The sequence below is a fragment of the Echinops telfairi genome, unplaced genomic scaffold (assembly GCF_000313985.2).
Source record: "Echinops telfairi isolate 266 unplaced genomic scaffold, ASM31398v2 ScPeMD7_5;HRSCAF=22, whole genome shotgun sequence".
NCBI classification, from domain to species: Eukaryota; Metazoa; Chordata; class Mammalia; order Afrosoricida; family Tenrecidae; genus Echinops; species Echinops telfairi.
This window is the reverse complement of record NW_022103901.1, coordinates 10,182,046-10,201,111: the sequence shown is the minus strand read 5'-3', so window position 1 is coordinate 10,201,111 and position 19,066 is coordinate 10,182,046. Positions and strand designations below refer to the sequence as shown.

At 47.0% G+C, this 19,066-nt stretch overlaps 1 protein-coding gene and 1 pseudogene across 2 annotated transcripts in view; both read right to left on the bottom strand.

Moving 5' to 3' along the window:
* Positions 1–577: 577 nt before the first annotated feature.
* Positions 578–19,066, bottom strand: part of STAG3 (stromal antigen 3) — a 33,346-nt gene continuing 14,857 nt past the window's right edge. Inside the window, exons 9-32 of one of the 2 annotated variants that reach the window (XM_045284362.1) lie at positions 17,647–17,770; positions 17,419–17,517; positions 17,144–17,223; positions 16,749–16,856; positions 16,361–16,475; positions 16,129–16,234; positions 15,850–15,953; positions 15,480–15,572; positions 15,263–15,352; positions 14,826–15,026; positions 14,637–14,707; positions 14,439–14,526; positions 13,841–13,921; positions 13,670–13,762; positions 13,371–13,539; positions 13,099–13,241; positions 12,182–12,283; positions 11,570–11,718; positions 11,220–11,348; positions 10,962–11,119; positions 6,209–6,380; positions 2,676–2,777; positions 2,318–2,414; positions 578–945 (exon numbers count right to left, since the gene is read on the bottom strand). In XM_045284362.1, the coding sequence (XP_045140297.1) occupies positions 937–945; positions 2,318–2,414; positions 2,676–2,777; positions 6,209–6,380; positions 10,962–11,119; positions 11,220–11,348; positions 11,570–11,718; positions 12,182–12,283; positions 13,099–13,241; positions 13,371–13,539; positions 13,670–13,762; positions 13,841–13,921; positions 14,439–14,526; positions 14,637–14,707; positions 14,826–15,026; positions 15,263–15,352; positions 15,480–15,572; positions 15,850–15,953; positions 16,129–16,234; positions 16,361–16,475; positions 16,749–16,856; positions 17,144–17,223; positions 17,419–17,517; positions 17,647–17,770 (2,683 nt within the window). In that variant the 3' untranslated portion in view covers positions 578–936. Of the gene's footprint in view, positions 946–1,151; positions 1,224–2,317; positions 2,415–2,675; positions 2,778–6,208; positions 6,381–10,961; positions 11,120–11,219; positions 11,349–11,569; positions 11,719–12,181; positions 12,284–13,098; positions 13,242–13,370; positions 13,540–13,669; positions 13,763–13,840; positions 13,922–14,438; positions 14,527–14,636; positions 14,708–14,825; positions 15,027–15,262; positions 15,353–15,479; positions 15,573–15,849; positions 15,954–16,128; positions 16,235–16,360; positions 16,476–16,748; positions 16,857–17,143; positions 17,224–17,418; positions 17,518–17,646; positions 17,771–19,066 lie in introns of both variants that reach the window. The other variant, XM_045284365.1, reaches the window with a different exon arrangement.
* On the bottom strand, positions 8,248–8,872 carry LOC101645310 (annotated as a pseudogene).

The window sequence follows — 19,066 nt, the reverse complement described above, 5'->3', positions numbered from 1 at the left end:
GGAGACGTCCTGGGGACAACTTGACTTTGTGACGAGTTAGATGGAGGAAGGCAAAGATTAAGATGGCAATAAATGTACAAATGTGCTTGACACAATGGATGCATGCATGTATTGTGGTAAGAGCTGTGTGAGCCCCCAATAAAATGATTTAAAAAAAGAAGTAGGTGTCAAAGATTTGGGTTTGGACATTTAGTACAACTTCTACGTTTCCCCCTAACCTACAGATCGTCTAGTTCTATGAATTATTAATATGACAAGATCTTTGAGATGAGGCATAGATTGGCCTGGCCTAAACACAGTAAGGCATGTACTTTGTAAGTTGCCTCCTCCATGCTCCTACCTATCCCACAAGTGCCTTCCCTCACTTGGGCCTAAACTGGCACAACTAAATAAACTATTTAAGTGCAGCCCATCTCTCCCTAACTCCTCTGCTTCACTCAAACTCTCCCAATTTCTAAGCATATGTCCTTTACAGCCTGTACACAGAAGTTCTGTGGGGAGAGTATCTGTACACTGGGTCAGCAGACAAAGAACTTGACCTCTATCGTCTTAACAATCTCAGTTACTGGGAACCAGGTGAGTCAAACGTGTTTATTGAGATAGTCAATTAGGGCACAAAAAAGGCTGGGAAAGATATTCCAAAAGTATTAAAAAACTATGGTTTCTTCATTAAGCACATGGAGTCAGTGTCCCTCTCTACACACTGAGGTAAACCCCCCACCCACAATACTCCCAAACAGCGGGAAATGGTTACTCTGCTGGGTCAAGGCCACGCTGCAGGAGGAAGGGTGAGGGCTGCCAAGGCTTCTCTGAGGCCATCAGAGAACGGTCGGGATCGAGAAGGAATGGTTCGTTGTGCTGCTTTCACATTTGCCTTTTCCAAGTGGTCATGGCAGTGGGGTGGAGAGTAGAGGTGGGCAGGGGCACAAACTCGTGTCAGAAATCCTGTAATGGGAAAGACGGGAAGAAAACATACAGACACGACCCACAGACTAATGGCAGACAGAAGACGGTGTGGTCCTCCAGATGACCATTTCTCCCGCCGCCCCCAGCCCTGCTGCTGATTGCCAGCTCTCTCGAGTTGCCTGCCAACACTTCCCAATGGTATACAGCCCCTTGTGACACGCCTTCCACAATGTTTTGATACTTGCCTCAATATTCAGCTCCGTGGAATCTAAGAGGTCCAGCTGGTGTTTACCAGGGGAAGAGTAGTTACTTGGTTGCTACACAGAATGGGATAAAATGCCAGAAAGGTCTTTTTCCACTCCCATTGCATCCAAAACATTACCTAAACTCCCCTTTCACCCTCATGATTACAACAGGAGAGGGCCACGGCAGGTACCTGCAGCACAGGCAGGGAGCAAGGACCAGCTACAGCCTCTCAGGTTTACAGAAGTTAACCTTTTCTCTTGTTCTGCCCAGACCAAGCCCCTTTAATGAGCTGTTGTTGTCATTAGTAGCAAATGAGAAGTTTAGGAAAGGATATTTCAGGAGGCCTGGTTTGAACATGTCATTGTTTAGTCGTTTCCTTCTGAGCACAAGCGCTCCATTCCCCTGCCCTGTTCCACCCTCCCTCTCAAACGAGGAGCAGGGAGCAGGTGAATAACAACAGTACCCACTGACATTCATGGAGACTCTCCCAGTGACAGTCTCAGAAACACGCCTGGACAGTTCTACTCTGCCCTGCAGGGTCGCTGAGTCAGAACTGCCTTGATGGCAGTGAGTTTGGTTTTTTTGGTGTCTCAGTTTGTAAGGTGCTTTCCCTTGTACTATTTTGTATCCAAAGCTCCATTTCACATATAAGGGGGCTTCAACATTTTCATGGAAAGGTTCCATTATCTCTAAATTCTATTTTTCCTTAGCTTTCTTAAGTCCCTGTGTATGATGAAATGGAAGTCAAGTAGCATTAAGTCGCTAACTTGACAAAGCTAACAACTGGTTAAATCCAAATTCTATGCTTTGTACCAAATTGGGTGGCACTTCTGCCAGGGGAAGCAAGGAGGCAAGGGGAGAATGTGTGTTTGCATGAAATGAAGAAACTGACTGAACCATCTGCAATGGAGGGTGAGGTGACTTTCAACCTCCCAATCTCAGGAGCTTAGAGAGAGGTAACAATGCTCTTTTAGCAAAGTTCAACGCAACTTATAAACATCTCTCCTTTACTCGGATTCGTAAAACAAAAAACAAACAAACAAAAAAAACCTAGCGGCTTTTGGACACCAGGGCAGCCCCAGACTGCCAGAAGACTCGGTGTACCTTCTTTGTCTTACATGCATCCCACTCGAGGAGGAGGAAGAGGGAGGCGGGGCCTTCTCACCTTATCTGTGTCTTGCCATTCTTCACTTGAGTCCTCTTCAATCACTAGCCCTCCTTCTTCTTCGTCGTCGTCTTCCTCCTCTTCCATCAGGCTGAGTCTGATGTCAGTAGCAAGAGCAGAGCGTTTCAAACAATGCTTTCAAGATTCCTGAGAGCTCCTCGCGGCACCTCACTCGTGTTTAACTACAGCAGCTCTCTCTACTTGTACCCCTATATACACACCACGGTCCCACCTAAATCTAGAAATAGAGTGAGTGTTCTGTGATTAGAACAAGCCCCCACAATCACTAGCATAGATGTACTGGATAAGGGGAGAATTCCCTCATGGCAGCATGAAGCTAGACGACAGGAAAGCTCACCGCGTCAGTCGAGCGCCTAGACCAGGGCCGGAAGAGTCGTGTGGAGTGCGGAAACGCTGTGCCCGTGCAAACACCAGCTTCTCGGTGTCTGAAAAGTGGGGGCTGTTGACAATGAAGTGAGATCAGTGACAGGGAATGAGCAAGGGGTTGAAAGAGCTAAAGTGGTCAGTGCATACGCGGAGGAAAGCTCAGAGGTGTTAAGATGATGTCAGGTCCATTCGGAGTCCTAGCAGCCCCGTGTGCAACAGAACCCCACGCTGCCGCGTCCTGCACCACCCACATCCCTGCTCTGTTCGAGCCCACCGCTGCAGCCAGGGTTTCCTTGCTGTCGCTGACCCCTGACCAGGCAGGGTGCTCTTTCCCAGGAGCTGGCCTCTTCTGATAATACACCCAGCACTCTCATCATGCTGGTTTTCAGGGGGCATTTGGGCTGTTTTTCTTTGAAGACAGATTGGTTTGTTCTTCTGGCAGCCTATAGTATTTTCAGTAATCTTTACCAACACCATTATTTGAAGGCATCCATTCGTCCGCGGTCTTCCTTATTCAGTGTCCAGCTTCCCCGTGGATATAAGGCACTTGAGTTGGATACATTTTAGTCCTCAAAGTGACAGCTACCTCTTTTAACACTTTGAGGAGGTGTTATGCAGTGGCTTCCCGAGCAAGACAAAATTCTTGACAACTTCAGTCTTTTCTCTGTTTACCAAGATGTCTATTGGTCTAATTGTGAGGATTTGGGTTTTATTTACATTGAGTTATAATCCATACTAGTCTTTGCTTTTCCACCAACAAGTGCTTCCAGTTCTCCTTGATTTCAGCAAGCAAGGCAATCTGCAGACTGCAGGTTGTTCATAAGCCTTCCTCCATTCTGATGTAGCATTCTTCTACATGTACCGTGTATCAGGCATCCTCAAACTGTGGCCCGCCAAGGACATTTATCCGGCCTGCCGGGTGTTTTTTGCCCCATTTGCTTTTTTACTTCAAAATAAGGTATGTGCAGTGTGCATAGGAATTTGTTCATAATTTTTTTTAACTATAGTCTGGCCCTCCAACAGGTCTGAGGGACAGTGAACTAGTACCCTGTTTAAAAAGTTTGAGGACCCATGGATATACTTGAGTATAACCTGAGTTTTTCAGTACATTTTTAATGCAGTTTTTGTGGTAAAATTAGATGCCTCGGCAAATATTTGGGTCGGCTTAAACTGGAGTATATATGGTAATTTGAGTTTCTCTGATCATTTGTTCAACATACGGACTGAACAAGTACGGTGAGAAGATACAACCCTGACATATGTCTTTCCTGACTTTAAACCAGGCAATATTCCTTTATTCTGTTCACACAACTGTCTCTTGAACAATGTACAGATCCAATGAAGTGTTCTGGAATTCCCATGCTTTTTAAGGCTATCCATAGTTCTTTATGATCCACATAGTTTTTCTGCATAGTTGTAGTCAATCTGACTTTTTTGTATTCCATCTATCTGGCAAGGCCCACATATATAGTCATTGTGGTAAAAAATTTCTTTTGCAAAAACACCAAACACGTCCCGAGGAGGTAAAGACGGAAAAAGTCTCCAAAGTCCATTTGCAAGATGATCATCTGCTCTATTTCCCTCGACTCCTCCCTTGAGTACTCTCCCTCACATCTCTAGGTTCTGCGGGTTGGTGCAGCATTCCACAGAACTCACGGAAGTTCAACAAGAAACGGTGGGTGCAGTGCAGTACAAAACCTGAGGTAAGGCAGGGGTGAGTCAGGTGCTGGAGTGAAAGGACCAACTCCGCTCCTGGCTTTTGCCAGTGATGAGATCACACCCCTGCTTCTCAGGAGGCTCATTTTATATATGTAGCAGGAGGGCAGTGCAGGGAATCTTGCTCAAAATTACTCACAGGCAAATCCTATAAGTACCTTCCCTGGCCTTCTTACGAGACCCATGCATGCAGGGAAAGACTGATGAGGGTTCACCCAACTATAATAAGCTATTCTCCACCTCCTGGACTATATCTTATTTATGACCTGGGACCTCTGGCATGGTTTCCAGTAGACACTGACCTCCCACTAATCTTAATCAGTCTGGCTTTTCCCTAGGCCACTCCCTAAAAGTTCTCTTTCTCCTCTCAGCTGTAGCTTAGGATCCATTGTCAGGAACAGCAACCAGGATGCCCATTCTGGTCTGATTCACACCCTCTATTAAGTCAGATCTTCATCTCATCAGATAATGCTCTCCAAAATGAGAATCCAGCTACAAGGATTATGAAGTGTAGAATTAGAACATATCACATAAAGGATTATGGCTGGAGAGTCATATTAATTGAGTATAGTAACTCAGTAACCATTTAAGTTGTTGGGGAAAAAAGGTGTTTCCAATGAGTAAGTCGTTGGTCTTGCAGAACTCCTCATGCAATCTCTGGCATCATTTCTGTCCCGAGGTCAGTTGTCCAGGCTGAAGACGTTGGTAGGATTCTTCACTTTCTTCATCACTAGCTTTAGTGATTATTGCATAGATTTGAATAATGTTTTCTTACCTGGACTTCTTTGTAGGCATACAGATATTAACCTATCATAGCCTTGGACTTCAAGATACAGCTTCACGTGTTCTTTCTGTGATGAATGTGATGCCATTCACCTTGAAGTCGTGATTCCATCAGAGTGAAAAAGAAGCCCTTGTGTAGTGGCTATTGGTTGGGTTTCAGTCTGATTGGTAGGCAGTTTAAAACCACCAGCAGCTTTGTGGAAGACTGGGCTTTCTCCTGTAAACAGTGATAGTCTCAGAAGCTCCCAGGGGGTCCTGGGTCAGCATTGACTCGATGGCAGCGAGTTTGTTTTTTTGGTCATAGTAAAACATGATTGTCCAACACTCAAAATGACCAAACTAGTCCATTTTAGCTCATTAATGCCTAGGTTATTAATCTTTATGCATTCTATTTTCTACAACTTCCAATCTTCTCACACTCATCCATTGGACATCTTACATTCTGATTATCACTGGATGTTTACAACCTGTTTCTTGTTTTGAGTCAGGCCCAATCAGCCAAGGAAGGTCTGTAGAGCTTTATTTCACCCATCCACATCAAGGTCAACTCTACTTTGAGGAGGGTAGCTCTTCTCCTGTCTTGGTGTCTTATATAACTTTCTGGGGTTAATGGGGAACTGTATCAGATAACGTTCTGTTGCTAGTTAGAAAATTTCCAGTGGCAAATACCTTTTAAATGGACAGACTATTCCTTTTGCCCAGGTTTAGTCTGGAAGCTCTGCTGAAACCTGTTCACCACAAGTGACCTTGCTGGTATTTGAAATACCGGTGACACAGCTTCCAGCATTACAACATATATGCCACCAGAATACAACAAACTGACGGATGAGTGATGGCAAGCTTAGGGTGGAGAGAAAGAAACCTTAACTTTGAAAGAAAAGGATCAAGGAAAACTAGTGAATGGGAGAGAATGCTATAGTAGGGCAGCAGGGCCAAAATGGAAAGGTGCAATGATAAGACACTGAACTGGGGAATCAGAGATCCTGTTATTTCCTTGGCCCTCACCCTTGGATGCGCTCCGATCTTGAGCCCTGCTCTTCTACTTCTTCTAAGCCCTCTAGGGGCTGCTTGCTCTTCACGGCTGTGGAGGTGAGGGTGGGCGTGGGTAGAACGCTGTTTAGCTGTAGGCTTTCTTCTTGGATGGGAAAGGCGTCATCTCCTTTGAGCCTGGAGCGGCCTGCAGAGAACAAGATGTGCACGTTAACTGCAGACAAGATATTTCTTTTGTTAAAAGAGCTTCCAGGGTTTAAGGGAACATTAAGAAAGAACTAAAAATCTCTATGACTTCATTCTGTGATGATTCAAAAGTGAGAGAAAGCTAAAGCAATGCCCTTTGTGCTATAAAAGGCTTACAGAATCATCATCTAAGCCTTGGAGAAGAAGTTTACTATACAGCTTGGGGGGGGGGGGGGGGGGCGGGAAGGAAAGCGATATAAACATATTTCAAGACAAACAGTGGATTCCCGAAGATTGAGATGTAGGAAGGGATCTTGATCTGAGTTCATCAAGGAAAACATGTACCGTATATACTCAAGTATAAGCCAACCCGAATATCAGTCGAGGCGCCTAATTTAACCGCAAAAACTAAATTAAAAATGTGCTGAAAAACTCGGCTTATACACGAGTATATATGGTAAGTCTATCCACTGAAGTGATTCCCGGTGAGAAAAAGCTTCAAGTTTCAATACAGTTTTGTATCCAAAAGTTAAGGTGGAAAGTTGAGGGACAAGGAGGAACAGAAAAATGAGAGTGTAGCACTGGTGGTATAGTGGTGAGCACAGCTGCCTTCCAGAAAAGTAAATCTAAAGGTGATTGCAATGTCTCTAACTCTTGATGTGACGAGTTCAGTGGAGGAGCTGCTGCTCCAAGTGCTTAAGAACTTCTCTGTCCTCCAGAGCCCAGAGCCCTGCTGGCACCAGCGCTTAAGCATCGGGTAAGGTTAAACCCACCAGCCGCAACTCAGAGAAAAATGTAGCAGTCGGCTCCTATGAAGACGACAGTAGGAAACCCGACAGGGCAGGTCTACCTTGCCCTACAAGGCCAGCAACTTGATTGTTTTTCGGGTCTTCTCCAGAGAGCCAAGAAAGTAGAGAAGAGAGAGAATCCACAGATGTCTGAGAAAATACTTGTAGTACAATTTTCAAATGTAGTATTAATGCTGTTGATTATAAATATGCATTCCCCCATTCCCCTTCCTTTGTGGCCATTTTGTACATGAAAAACAATAACCTAAAAATGAGTTGTTACTGGTTTGCGGGCTCGTGCAAAACAGAGAAGAGCCATACTTGTGAGTTGGCACACCCAAGGTGAAAACTGGGCTCCCACCAGATGGCAGTGCTCCAGTACTAACCTTCGGGAGCTTGGGCTCAGGGCTGAGACAGGTGTGGAAAGGTGCTAGCCAGCTTTGTGTTTCACCACCTAGCTCTCCTCTGAGTGACTTCCACAAAAGGCTGAGCACAACTGGCTGCATTTTAGAGCCTCGTCTTAGTAGACTGTTTGATATCTCCACTTTGGATACGTGTGTTGCTTTGAATGGATTCGTCAAGGACTATGATTACCTTTAGAAAACTGGCTTCTTTCCAGACTTCAGTACTTCATGCTCCATACCAGTGTCCCTTCTTCCCACTCCACCCGATTTAACTAGTAACCGTATTAGTTCTCTCAAGACCAGGTACAACCAGCCCTTCCACTCCGTCCTGGCCACGGTATTCATTATCAGACATTACTGTAAACTATGATGTCAGCTTCTTCTTTAAAATACTATTTTACGGTGTTTTTGATGAAGGTTCACAGAGCTGTTGTAGTTCCTATTCGAAACTTTCGACACAAGTTGTCCAGTGACAGTGGTTCACTTCACAATGTGTCAAAGTTCTCAGTATTCTGTTCTGATTCTGTTTTCAAGAACCTCATTCATTTCCCTGCCCTTTCACCTTCTAGTTTGTGATTTAAAGTAACCCGTGACCACTTGTGGTCTCATCTGGGTGATTTTGTGCCCTAGGAATGTCAGAGTTTCACACATTCTTTTTTTTTTTTTTGCAGTGAACATCCAAAATGTTTTAATAACAGAACGGGATCTGGGGTTAGTTTTTGTAGCCTCGGCTGGCACATTGGCCTCTGGCTCGCTCGAACTTCCGGCCCTTGGAGTGAACATAGGGTTTGGTGTGACTGTGGGGTGTCCCTGGTGCCTTGCCGAAATGCCTGTATACCTCGCGGCCCTTGCGTGGACCAGACAGCAGGACAGTGCCACAGCCCTTGGGGGAGTCCAGGGCTAGCTGGTCAAAGGTGAGGATCTTGCCCCCAGCCTTGAGGATGCGGCTCCTGGCCCAGCTGCTCACTCGTAGGGCACACGCCTTCAGCTTGGGCACCTCTTGCATCCGCACGTCATCCATTATGGTCCCCATGACCACGGCTGTCTTGTTTTCTCGGCCAGGAAGCTTCATCTTCCGGATCATCCGAGAGAGAGCGACAGGGGCGGCCGGGTGGTGCGGCTCATGAACAGTCTCTTCAGCACAACCTGGTTGAAGGTGGAGTTGGTCCGCCGGGCCAGAAACCTGTATAGCTTGACCAGGAGGCGCAGGTAGATGTCCTGGCTCTTGGGTTCCTTGCGACGAACCTTTCGGTCCTTGTTGTGGCGGATGTCAACTCCCATGATGGCGCCTCCTGCTCAGCCAGGTCCGGGCAAGTTTCACACATTCTTAACGGAACTTCCCCCATTACAAACATGGGAAACGCCATAGTATATTCCGTGAATGGGAAAACAATGTGCAGCTTCCTGCATTCAATTACATAAAATAAAGAAGAATTTTTCATGGTATCTGTGTAGATTGGTGCAAGTGTTGAATCTGTGTTCTTGAATGAAAGAAATAGTACATTGTTTTCTCACTCAGGGCTGTACTGGGAATTTCCCTCTCCTCGTAACACAGGCGTGACACGCTTTTTGGCTTCATGCACTTGAAAAGGAGAAATTGCATATTGTGGTCTCGTTCCCGGGATGCACTGAGAAATTTCTCCTTATAATAAAAGGAAATGCTAATTTATAACATGTATAAAACTGTCTTAATATACCCTGCTTGAATGAGAAAAAGTGTGCATGTTTTTTCACAAGCTGGAGTGCAAACTTTCTTGTGTTTGTAACAACAGAGTGTACTTTGAAAAGGTGTAAAATCCCTTTCCTCTGTGCCCTTGATAGTGAAAAGGTGCACATTGCTTTCCTAATCTCGTCTGGGTGGTTTTAAAGGTACACACTGCTTAAAGTGATACCCATGTTCTTTGAACCAATTTGTTATTAGCTACAGGTGGCCTCAGGGGTGTTCAGCTGAAGGTCTGAAGAGTGTCTCGGGGCAATCGTCGCAGGGAGTCCTCCTCCAGACTCAAACAGTCCCATAGGTCTGTTTCCTGTTTATTTGTTTTTAGTAATTTGAACTTCTGGTTCATATTTTTCTCTCATCATTTCAGGGTCCATTTATTGTGGCCCGGATGAGAACAGTCTGACAGAAAACAATATTAACTCATATTTTACTTTCGATTTCTTCTCAATTTGCCACCAGATTAATCTTAAATTACTCTTTTCAATGTATTAACCCCTGTTCAAAAGCCAAATGAAGTTTACTATCCTGTACAGAAGATGAAATTTTTTCTTTCATTTAAATACTCTCCACACTGTGGCTGCAACCTAAAGTGTGCTTGCCTTTTGCCCTGATCACCTCTATTGTATAATACAAATCCGGTATCCAATTCTTAGTCGTCATCTTATTGAAAAGCAGGTTTTGAGATGACTCCTCCCTCCTTGAAATGGTCAAGCCAAAATCCCTGGGAGGCTTACAGCTACACTCGGTTTGCCAGAAAATCCTTTCAGTACATCAGCATTTGGATACTTCTCACCATCTCTGCCTCCTTACTTGAAACCACTATCAACTGCCAACACCTACAAGAGCTGGCTGGTAGCTAGAGGCAGCACTAGGGGTTGTCCCTCTACATGCCAAGGCCTCCCTCCCCCTTACAGGAAGTTGGAAACTGCTTAAAGATAGAGGGCATGCACACATTCAGGTCTTTGAGACCGGAAGCCAGTACACCTGGGTGGGACCCCATCTAGGCCAGTTGGGCTTAATTCAGCCAATGGAGCCAAACAGTACCGTCGACCACACCTCACAAGGGGGGGGGGGGGAGTGCGCCTGAAAAAGCCAGAAATTTGAGACTACCCACGCTCTATCCCAGCGGCTCTGACACGGCCAGGCCACAGTCCCGCGCAGCTGTGCCTGACTCTTTCAGGCTTGTGTTCTATTTACTCTAATGCCTGAAACTGGTTCTATCTTTTATTAAAAAATTCACTTGGATCACAAACCAGACTTTGGCGTGAATTCTTTTTCACACGAAGCAAAGGGCAGAGATATTTCTCCCACGAGAGACCTAACAGAGCCTCCGCACTGGCTTCCTTGCTTCTATCTCCGTCAATTCTAAGTATATCAGCCACAGGCTCTTTTTAAAACAAGGCTCAAAATGCTGTTTTCTCCTTTCATTCAGAGTAGAAGCTGTAGTCTGTAAATACTCTGGGCTCCTGTTACCTTTTTGGCCCCATCCTATACATTCTCCTTCAGGCCTGTGTATGGCCACACTGGCCCCCTTTGCTGTTTGTTCCTTAACCACGTCAGCCACTCCTCATGGCCTTTGTCTGGCTGCCCCCTCTGGTATTCTCTCAAGTGCAAAACACACACACACACACATTCACACACACACACTCACTCACTCACTCACACTCTACCTTCAACACGCCTCTTCTTGGAGCGGGGGTAGCCCTGAGGGCTGGCCTCAGCTGTGTTCTCCAGAGGGTTAAGTGAGTGGCAGTAAGTGGTGACTGGAGCCCAGGCACGGCCAGCTGCTTGGGGGATACGCTGCAGACACTTTTCCAGGTAAGACAGGCTAAAGAAGGAGGGAGACAAAGTGGTTGAAGTGGCCACTGGGCTTTTCCCATCCATCTTCCTTAATTCACACCCCTATTCCCCCACTGGCACTAACTCACAGCAGCTGCTTGTCCTGATGGAAGAGCCGGGGGGAGAATTCTGAAAGCAGTTCCAGGAACGCCAAGTTTGCGGGCTGACTGGAGGAGCCCTCGGGAGGAAGCTCAGACAAGGAGAACTTGATACCTTCCCTGGATAGACAGAACTATTTGTGGAAGGTAGTCCCTTCCTCTTTCCCTCCCAGGGGCCAGGAACACAACCCACGGACATCCTCCTCTCAGCTAGCTTCTCAGTGTACAGCCACCCCAATGTCTACCTCTTGATTATCCTGCCTTCCCAGCTCTCTCTACACAGCCTCGGTGAGCCCCAAGACTTAGTCCAGTAGCTGGACTTCCAGCCAATCCTTCCTTACTTGTGTAGCATGACCACAAGGTCACGGTTCTGTAGCTGTTGGGGTCCAAAGCTCAAGGCAAACCTCCTGGCCAGATCCCTCATCTCAATGAAGGCTGAATGCTCACTCAGGCCTTGGGGGCCCTGTTCCTGCAGCAGTTCTGTGTACAACTGTGTCCAGAAGACGTGGTCCATTTGGAAAGGGAAGAACAAAGTAAAAATAAATGCACAGCATTCCTTTTCTTGCCCAGGAATACAAAAATGCAACCCATGATTTTTTCCTTCTTCTTTCCTCCCAAGATGTTGTCCCATCCCTGATCCCTGCTGATGCTAAAAAGCACAAATAGCAATAGTACTGTGAAACAGCGGGAGGAAGAACATGCCAGACGGCCTATCATATCATTGTTGGTGTTCTTATGTTCTCATTGACGGTGAAATCTCTATGGGGTTGGGGTAGATAGTCCACAGTTGGTTAGAAGTTACTTTCTAGGTGTGAAAGCACTTACTGTGTAGAAACCAAGAGTCAAAGTAAAAGAGAAAGTTCCTACACTTCAGTTGAGGGTGGACAGGAGAGCTTGTGGTTGATAGGGAGGGCATGGCATAGGGCTGAGGCACTCTAGGGAAAAGGGAGTACCTGCTTGAGGCTCAGCAGCAGAATTCGGGAGCAATGGCTTCGGTCAATCTGTCTTGCTCTAGTTAAGGTTTCCTTGATAATGTCGCCATAGTCATTGTAGAACTGAGGGAGAGTGGAGGAGAGGCAATGACTGACCTGACAGTCACTGGAAAGAGCTGCTTCCAGGGTTTGCTCCTCTCCTGCACAATCCTAACCTGTGTCGTTCTGAAGTGCCAGAGGTGGGCCAACCAGCTCTGAGCATAAAGTACCTTCAACTAGACCCCATCTCTAGCCCATAGCTGCTAAGCCCCAAAGAAATCAGAATTTAGGTTTAAAAAGAAGGGAAAAAAATCTGCCCTGAGGCCATTCTTGGAAGAGTGCAAGCCTGCCAGTGCACAGTCCCACTCAGTCCTGAAGCCTGCCTGCCTTCCTTATCTGCTGCAGGAAGAATAAGAGGAATAGCAATCTTATTATTAACAGCAGCACCCCCACCTCCAGCACTAAACCTCTTCTGTCTGTCCCTTCAGTCTAAACTCCCTGCTCTTCCCTACTGCTTCTTCTACTTGAGAGCCCAGCCTCCTTTCCAGAGGTTCCAGAGGGTTTGCTCCTTAGAAACGAGGAGGTGTGTTTTTCTCATGGACTTTGGACATGGTAGCAGGAGGGACTAGTCCCTGGGAAGGACATCATGCTCGGTAAGGTAGAGGTTCAGTGGAAAAAACAGGAAGGGCCTCAATGAGATGGACTGACCACTGGCTGTAAGAGTGGACTCCAACCTAACAACCGTGGTGAGGATGGCCCAGGACCAGGCAGTGTGTCTTTCTATTGTACAGGGGTCACTGTGAGACAGTGCGAGGCAGCATCTAACAACGCAGTGTTTGAAACCACGTTGGGCTCAACTTGGTCCCCTCCCCCTTTATTTCTCCAGAGGTGCACGCTACCTTGTTGTAGTGCTTGAAAACATCCGAGGCTGCATCCATCTCCAGGACCCCGTACAGCAACAGCTTGCAGAACCCAGCCAGGAGGCGGCGGCGCTTATGCAGCTGCTCGATCTGTAAATGATCCTCTTGGGAATCACCTGGCCCTTGGACCACCACAAGCAGAAAGGAAAGATTAGAATCACAGACTTGTCTCCTGCCCCATATTCCAGAGGCAGGCCCACACCCCAGCTCCTATCAGAGGCCCAGGCTACATGAAGCCATCGTCCAAGTACCACTGCCCAGGTTTCCAGGCTGGATGAAGACGTGGTCCATGAGGAAGCTGGCTAGTTCAGACTGGAGAGTGGCTCCAGGAATAAAGACAAGGGGCCTCAGGAAATCGCCTCCCCCTACAATCATCTGAGGGCTGAAGATGAGAAGTAGATCACTTAGTAAGATAAAAGCCTGTTGAAAGAGAGAGAGAGAGAAAAAGAATGCGTAAGGGTAGTTGATAGAAATTAAACAGCTACTTCCTCTTTGAATGGGGTCCCCTCAAAGGGATCCTTGCCTCCCTGCTCTCACAGTCAACTCTCACCTGCTCTTGGATCTCAGGGTCTACATCAGAGAGGAAGCTCTGGCAGAGCTCGCAGTAGGTCATCACTTTGTTCTTCAAACTCAGCAACTGATCCTGTGGACACCGTGGACAGAGGGAGGGATGAAGACACAGGCCTTTTATTCTCCTTCCCCTGCTCAGAACAACATTCACCTGGGAAACATCTGCTTCAGAGATGTGGGTTAGTGTCCAGAGGATGTTAAAATAGACAAGAGTCAAGGCTGGAAGGATCACCTGTAACAAAGAGAACAATAAAAGGTTAGAAAAGCCAAGTGTGAGCAAGGGGAGGGAGAAGAGGAAGGAAAAAGGAAAAACTTGTCAGACAGATACACGAAAGCAGTGAAGAGAGAAAAATGAGATATAAGAGCGGATTCCTTTTCTGGTAGAAAAGGACTGCTGCTGCTGACAATGTCCAGAGGCTTCTATCATGGGTACAAGTTCTACTTCTCCCTAGTTTATTTGAATTCCCTAGAATCCTCCAGGGGCATCCTTGATGCCCAGAACCAGAAAGAACAGCCATTTCCAGGCTCTGGGAAGAAAGGTCCACCTTCCATGACTGGACCAGAAAGCTCCACTATAAATCTTCCTCCCTGTCCGTAAATCTTCCTCCCTGTCCGTAAATCACTGTAAATCTTCCTCCCTCTGTCCATGCCATATCCTTGGGGTTGGGCCCACGCAGGCAAGTTGGCCACCTAGTTCACAAGGTCCTTAAAAATGCTTCTTTTGCCTCGTTTCCAACTTGTCTACTTGCCTGGCGAGGAATCTCTCCAGTATCCACAGCTTTCTGGAGGAGTTGGTGGCATGGTTCATAGAGCTCCCAGCGAGTCAGGTCATGAGCACTTTGGGGGGCAAGAGGAAACAGATGTATGTTAAAGAGGAAGAAAATGTGAGGAATCAACTTCCCAAGTTTCCGGTAACCACATTAGAAGCTGGAGAGGGAATCGCTCACTTGTAGAAGGCAGAGAGGCGCTTGAGAGTGGCCGCCAGACTATACACGTCATCCTCATCTACGAAGGAGGACTGGAAGAAAGAAGGCCCACCATCAGACTTTCCCAGGAGCCTGTGTACTGAGAGTCCTCTTCTGTGGCTCTCTCCCACTCTAGTTTGAGGTGTCCTATCACTTAGCTGTAGCACCCACATGCAGCAGCTCCTCAAGTTCCTGCTGGAAGCGGTCGGTCAGCAGATCCACCAGTTGGCTGCGGGCAAAGTCCACCCGGCAGAAGAAGGTGAACTCAGGCTTACAGAGCTGGTAGAGAGCGTGAGCTCCGGCCTCAAGCACAGCTGGCTCTGTATGCTTCGCCACCACCTCCTGGAGCTGCTGCAAAAGCAGCTCCAGGTGCTGGGAGAGAAGGTCGAAGAGGATGAGAGGACAACTCTTTTGGAACGAGGGTGGAGTGGGGAGAATACTGAGGGAGATAAGAGGGCTAAAAGCATGCAACTTAACGAGGAGGATGCCAAACAACAGAAAAGCTTACTGATTTCTCTGGAACCCAAGGTTTCTGAGAACCAGCTAGAACCCCACTCCATCCCAGAGAAGCAACATGGCAGGAGAAATGTATCCTCCTCCCTGTCTACCTTCTCCAAGCGCCTGGTGCAGTAGATGTTAAGGTCAAAGTAGTTGAGAAGCTGCAGCAAGGGAGCAACTTTCTCTGCATCAGCGGAGAACTGTGGTGTTTGGAAAACGGAACATGTTTATTAGCTATCGCAATGCGAACTCCAACTTCCCTTCTTCATTAAGGTCTTTCCTTCTACCCGCTCGGCCCCTGGTGCAGGGGTGGGATATGCGCACTACCTTGGCCAGCAGCTGGGGCAGCAGGGGGATCAGGTGCTCGGTCAGCTTCACTTTGTCATCAGCTTGGACCTTACGTTCTTTAGCTGTTAATCCCTGGAATGAGAGTCATTTGGAGTTGGGAAAGAAGGAAGATGTGGAGCCGTGCTAGATCAAGAGTGTGTGTAAATCTATCGCTCCTTGTGTGATCTTCATAACCTAAAAAGGCAAAGAGAATTCAGCACAGCAGCACCCTTCAGGATTTTCTTGGGAAATGACTTTCTTTTAGGGGCAAAAGAAGGTGTACCCTAACCCAAGTCCTAAGGGTAAGAATGGGTAGTGTCTATGTGACTTTAGCATCCCTAAGCTACGCAGTTTCCCCCTTATGCCATACCTTTCGCCCAGTGACTCGGCCAACAGGTGGGTGGCTCTCAGAAGCTTGCCGAACACAGGACACCAGGATTTCTATCAGCGTGCTTTCCTGAACGTCCCCCAGGCCTGGGATGGCAGGAGGGTCAAACACAGAGAATGTGAGATTAACCCTCTTCTATTTCCATGTTCCCCCTAGTCCCAGGCAGCTATGCTGGCTCTTCACCAGTCAAGAAAAGCATCTCATCTGGTTTCCTATCAGGAGGCCAAGCCCCACTGCCCCAGACTACCATATGGCACGCACTCTGATCCTTCTCCAGCAGCAGGCTTGTCAGACTCTCCCAGTCCTTCAGCTGAGACCCTGCACAGTCCCACAGGCTGTCTACTAAGTACGCAGCATGATTATGGAGCTGTGGAAGAAGACACGGCATACATGAAGTCACTGACCTCTCACAGGAGACAAGAACTCCCAGAATGCCACCCCATCTTTCTCTACCTGATGCACACCACCCAGACACCTCCTGCCCGTAAGTCACCTCACTCTCCACAAAGAAGGACAGCAGAAGGTGGAAGAAAGTCCTCTGGGAGCGTGGGCTTCGGTGTTTTTCTCTTCCCCCTACTGTTCTCATCCCACACTCAGGGTAAAAGAGCCTGGTGAATAAACAGAAGGAAAGGTCAGCATGGGAGGACATTGGGAGTGGAATGATCACCATGGGGGGAGACAAATGTCCCATGAAGAGGGGTAAAGGAAAAAGATGTCCAGAGCTAAATACAGTCCTCAGGAAGTGAGAAAGGAAGAGAGACACCAAATGACACTTTACAAAGAGGTTTGGGGAATCTTTTGGCAGACAAGCAGCTGATGATGGGGGAGAAAACTTGGAGGGTTGGGCTAAATGAATGGAATGAAGAAATCATCCCACTCACTTCCAGTAGAGAAATTCTCCTGCAGCAGAGGCCAGGGCTCGGTTGGAGGCATATACGACAGGGTAGATAGCTTCACAGTCTGTGTCTGTCAGCACCCCTTCCATGTTTCTGTCAGGAGAAAAGGGTGTGTAGATATATGCATAACAATCTTCTAGCACAACTGTGGCTAGAAACCAAAGACATGAAAATAATGAGGCTATAACTCATCAAGAAGTGTTCAATGAATATGGAGTATAGAGAGTTAGCGATCTTGTTACTCAGGAACGACTTGTACCTTCCCACCTGCATGTAAACATCAACCTTCAACAGGTGCAGGGATACAACTACAGTAGGGCCTCCTTAATGCTGAGAAGGTAAAAGCCCAAAACGGTTGCCTCCCACTTCCTGGGACTTACTGAAGGATAAGTGTTAGTAGTCTGACGGCCTCCACTGCCACATCATACTCTTTGTCCATGACCATGGAAACCATCCGGTCCTGCGGCAAGGAGAACACTGTCAGTATCCCAGTCTTCCCATTCCAAAACATCATGTTCTCTTAGAAGTTAAGTGTTTCCTGGAAAGAGTACACCAGCAGGTACTGCTATACCTAAGAGCAGAAACGGAAACCCACGCAGCAGAAGAGGAGGAGACCCAAGCAAAGGACAAGCAAAGGAGACTGTCCCAGTGTCACCTTGAAACGGTTGGTGAAGAGCTCCAAGCGCACAGTCATGTCCCGGTTGCTGTACAAGACTTTCAGAGCCTTCAGGCACTTTAGCCGGACTTCTCGGTGCTATTGAGAAGGGGGAGGAGGGGATGTCCTCAATACTCAAGGGGCAGCAGGTCCAGGAACACCTGTACCCATCCTCCAGCAGGGGACAGGATGAGGGAAACAGTAGGAAGGGATATGGGCAACTCCCACCTTATCATGCAGGGTCCAGCCAATGTATTTTAAGTAGCTGTCAGTGAGGAAGGAGGTACTGTAGCTTTCCATCCAGTACCCGATCTCCTCCATACAGATAGCACGGATCTCAGGAAGGACATCACTAGAAACACAAATTAGCCCATAGTATCACCAAACTTGCTTTCTATCTTGCCAGATGTTTCTGTCATAGAAAAATCTGTTTTCTTGACTAAATACCTTTTCTTTCCTCCTCTCAGTATAATGAAGTTTTCTTGAGTCAGCTCTGTACCACCCTTTTTTTTAATGTACCACCCTTTGAAAACTGATTTTGAAAGTTCATTTAGCTATTGTTCCAACTGTGTGTATGGTTTAATTCCACTTCAAGAAAAGGTAACACCACCCATACAGAAGATTAGAGCAGGAACAGCCAATGCACAGAGTGGAGCATATGGTTGGCCCCACTATGAGACATGATATCCTTTGCTGACCCATGGCCCTAGGGGGGACGACACTGGAGACAGGGTTGGGATAGGCCCAGTCTGACCCCACCACATGGAGGCAAAACACTAAGGGTGTGCAGCAGAGGAGCAGGGGGAGCAGAGCAAGGAGGTACTGAAGGAGTGCAAAGGATAGACTTTGGGGCCAGGGCGTGGCACCCCATCAGACTCACACTCCTAGAGGTCAACAAATAGACCTTGAACTATGTAAAGGTGTTTCTTTATTTTTTGACCATTCGTATTTTTGTTGTTATTGTCGTTTTGTTTTCTTTTGTCTTATTATCTCTGCAGGTCTATCTAGATAAGATAGGCTGGATGAACAGTCTGGAGGAGAAAACAACAGGACTGATGGTTCCAGGGGGACATGAGAGGTGGAGGGGGAGGTGGGGGAAAGGGCATGGTGTTGACCAACACAGGAACAAGGGAACAACAAGTGATCCAAATCGGTGGCAAGGAGGGTGTGAGAGGCCTGGTAGGGACTGATCAAGGGCAATGTAACCGAGAGAAATTACTGAAACCCAAATGAAGGCTGAGCATGATAGTGGGACAAGTGGAAAGGAAATGGAAATCGAGAAAAGAACTAGGAGGCAAAGGGCATTTATAGAGATCTAAATACAGGCATGTACATATGTAACTATATTTCTATAGGATGGTGGGGAAGTAGATCTATGTACCTATATTTATAGGTTTAGTATTAAGGCAGCAGATGGACACTGGGCTTCCACTCAAGTACTTCCTCAATGCAAGAACACTTTGTTCTATTAAATTGGTTATTTCATGATGCACATCTTCCCGACACAATTGCCGAAGACAAAGCGGGTGCATAAGCAAATGTGGTGAAGAAAGCTGATAGCGCCCAGCTATCAAAAGATAAAACATCTGGGGTCTTAAAGGCTTGAAGGTAAACAAGCAGCCATCCAGCTCAGAAGCAACAAGCCCAC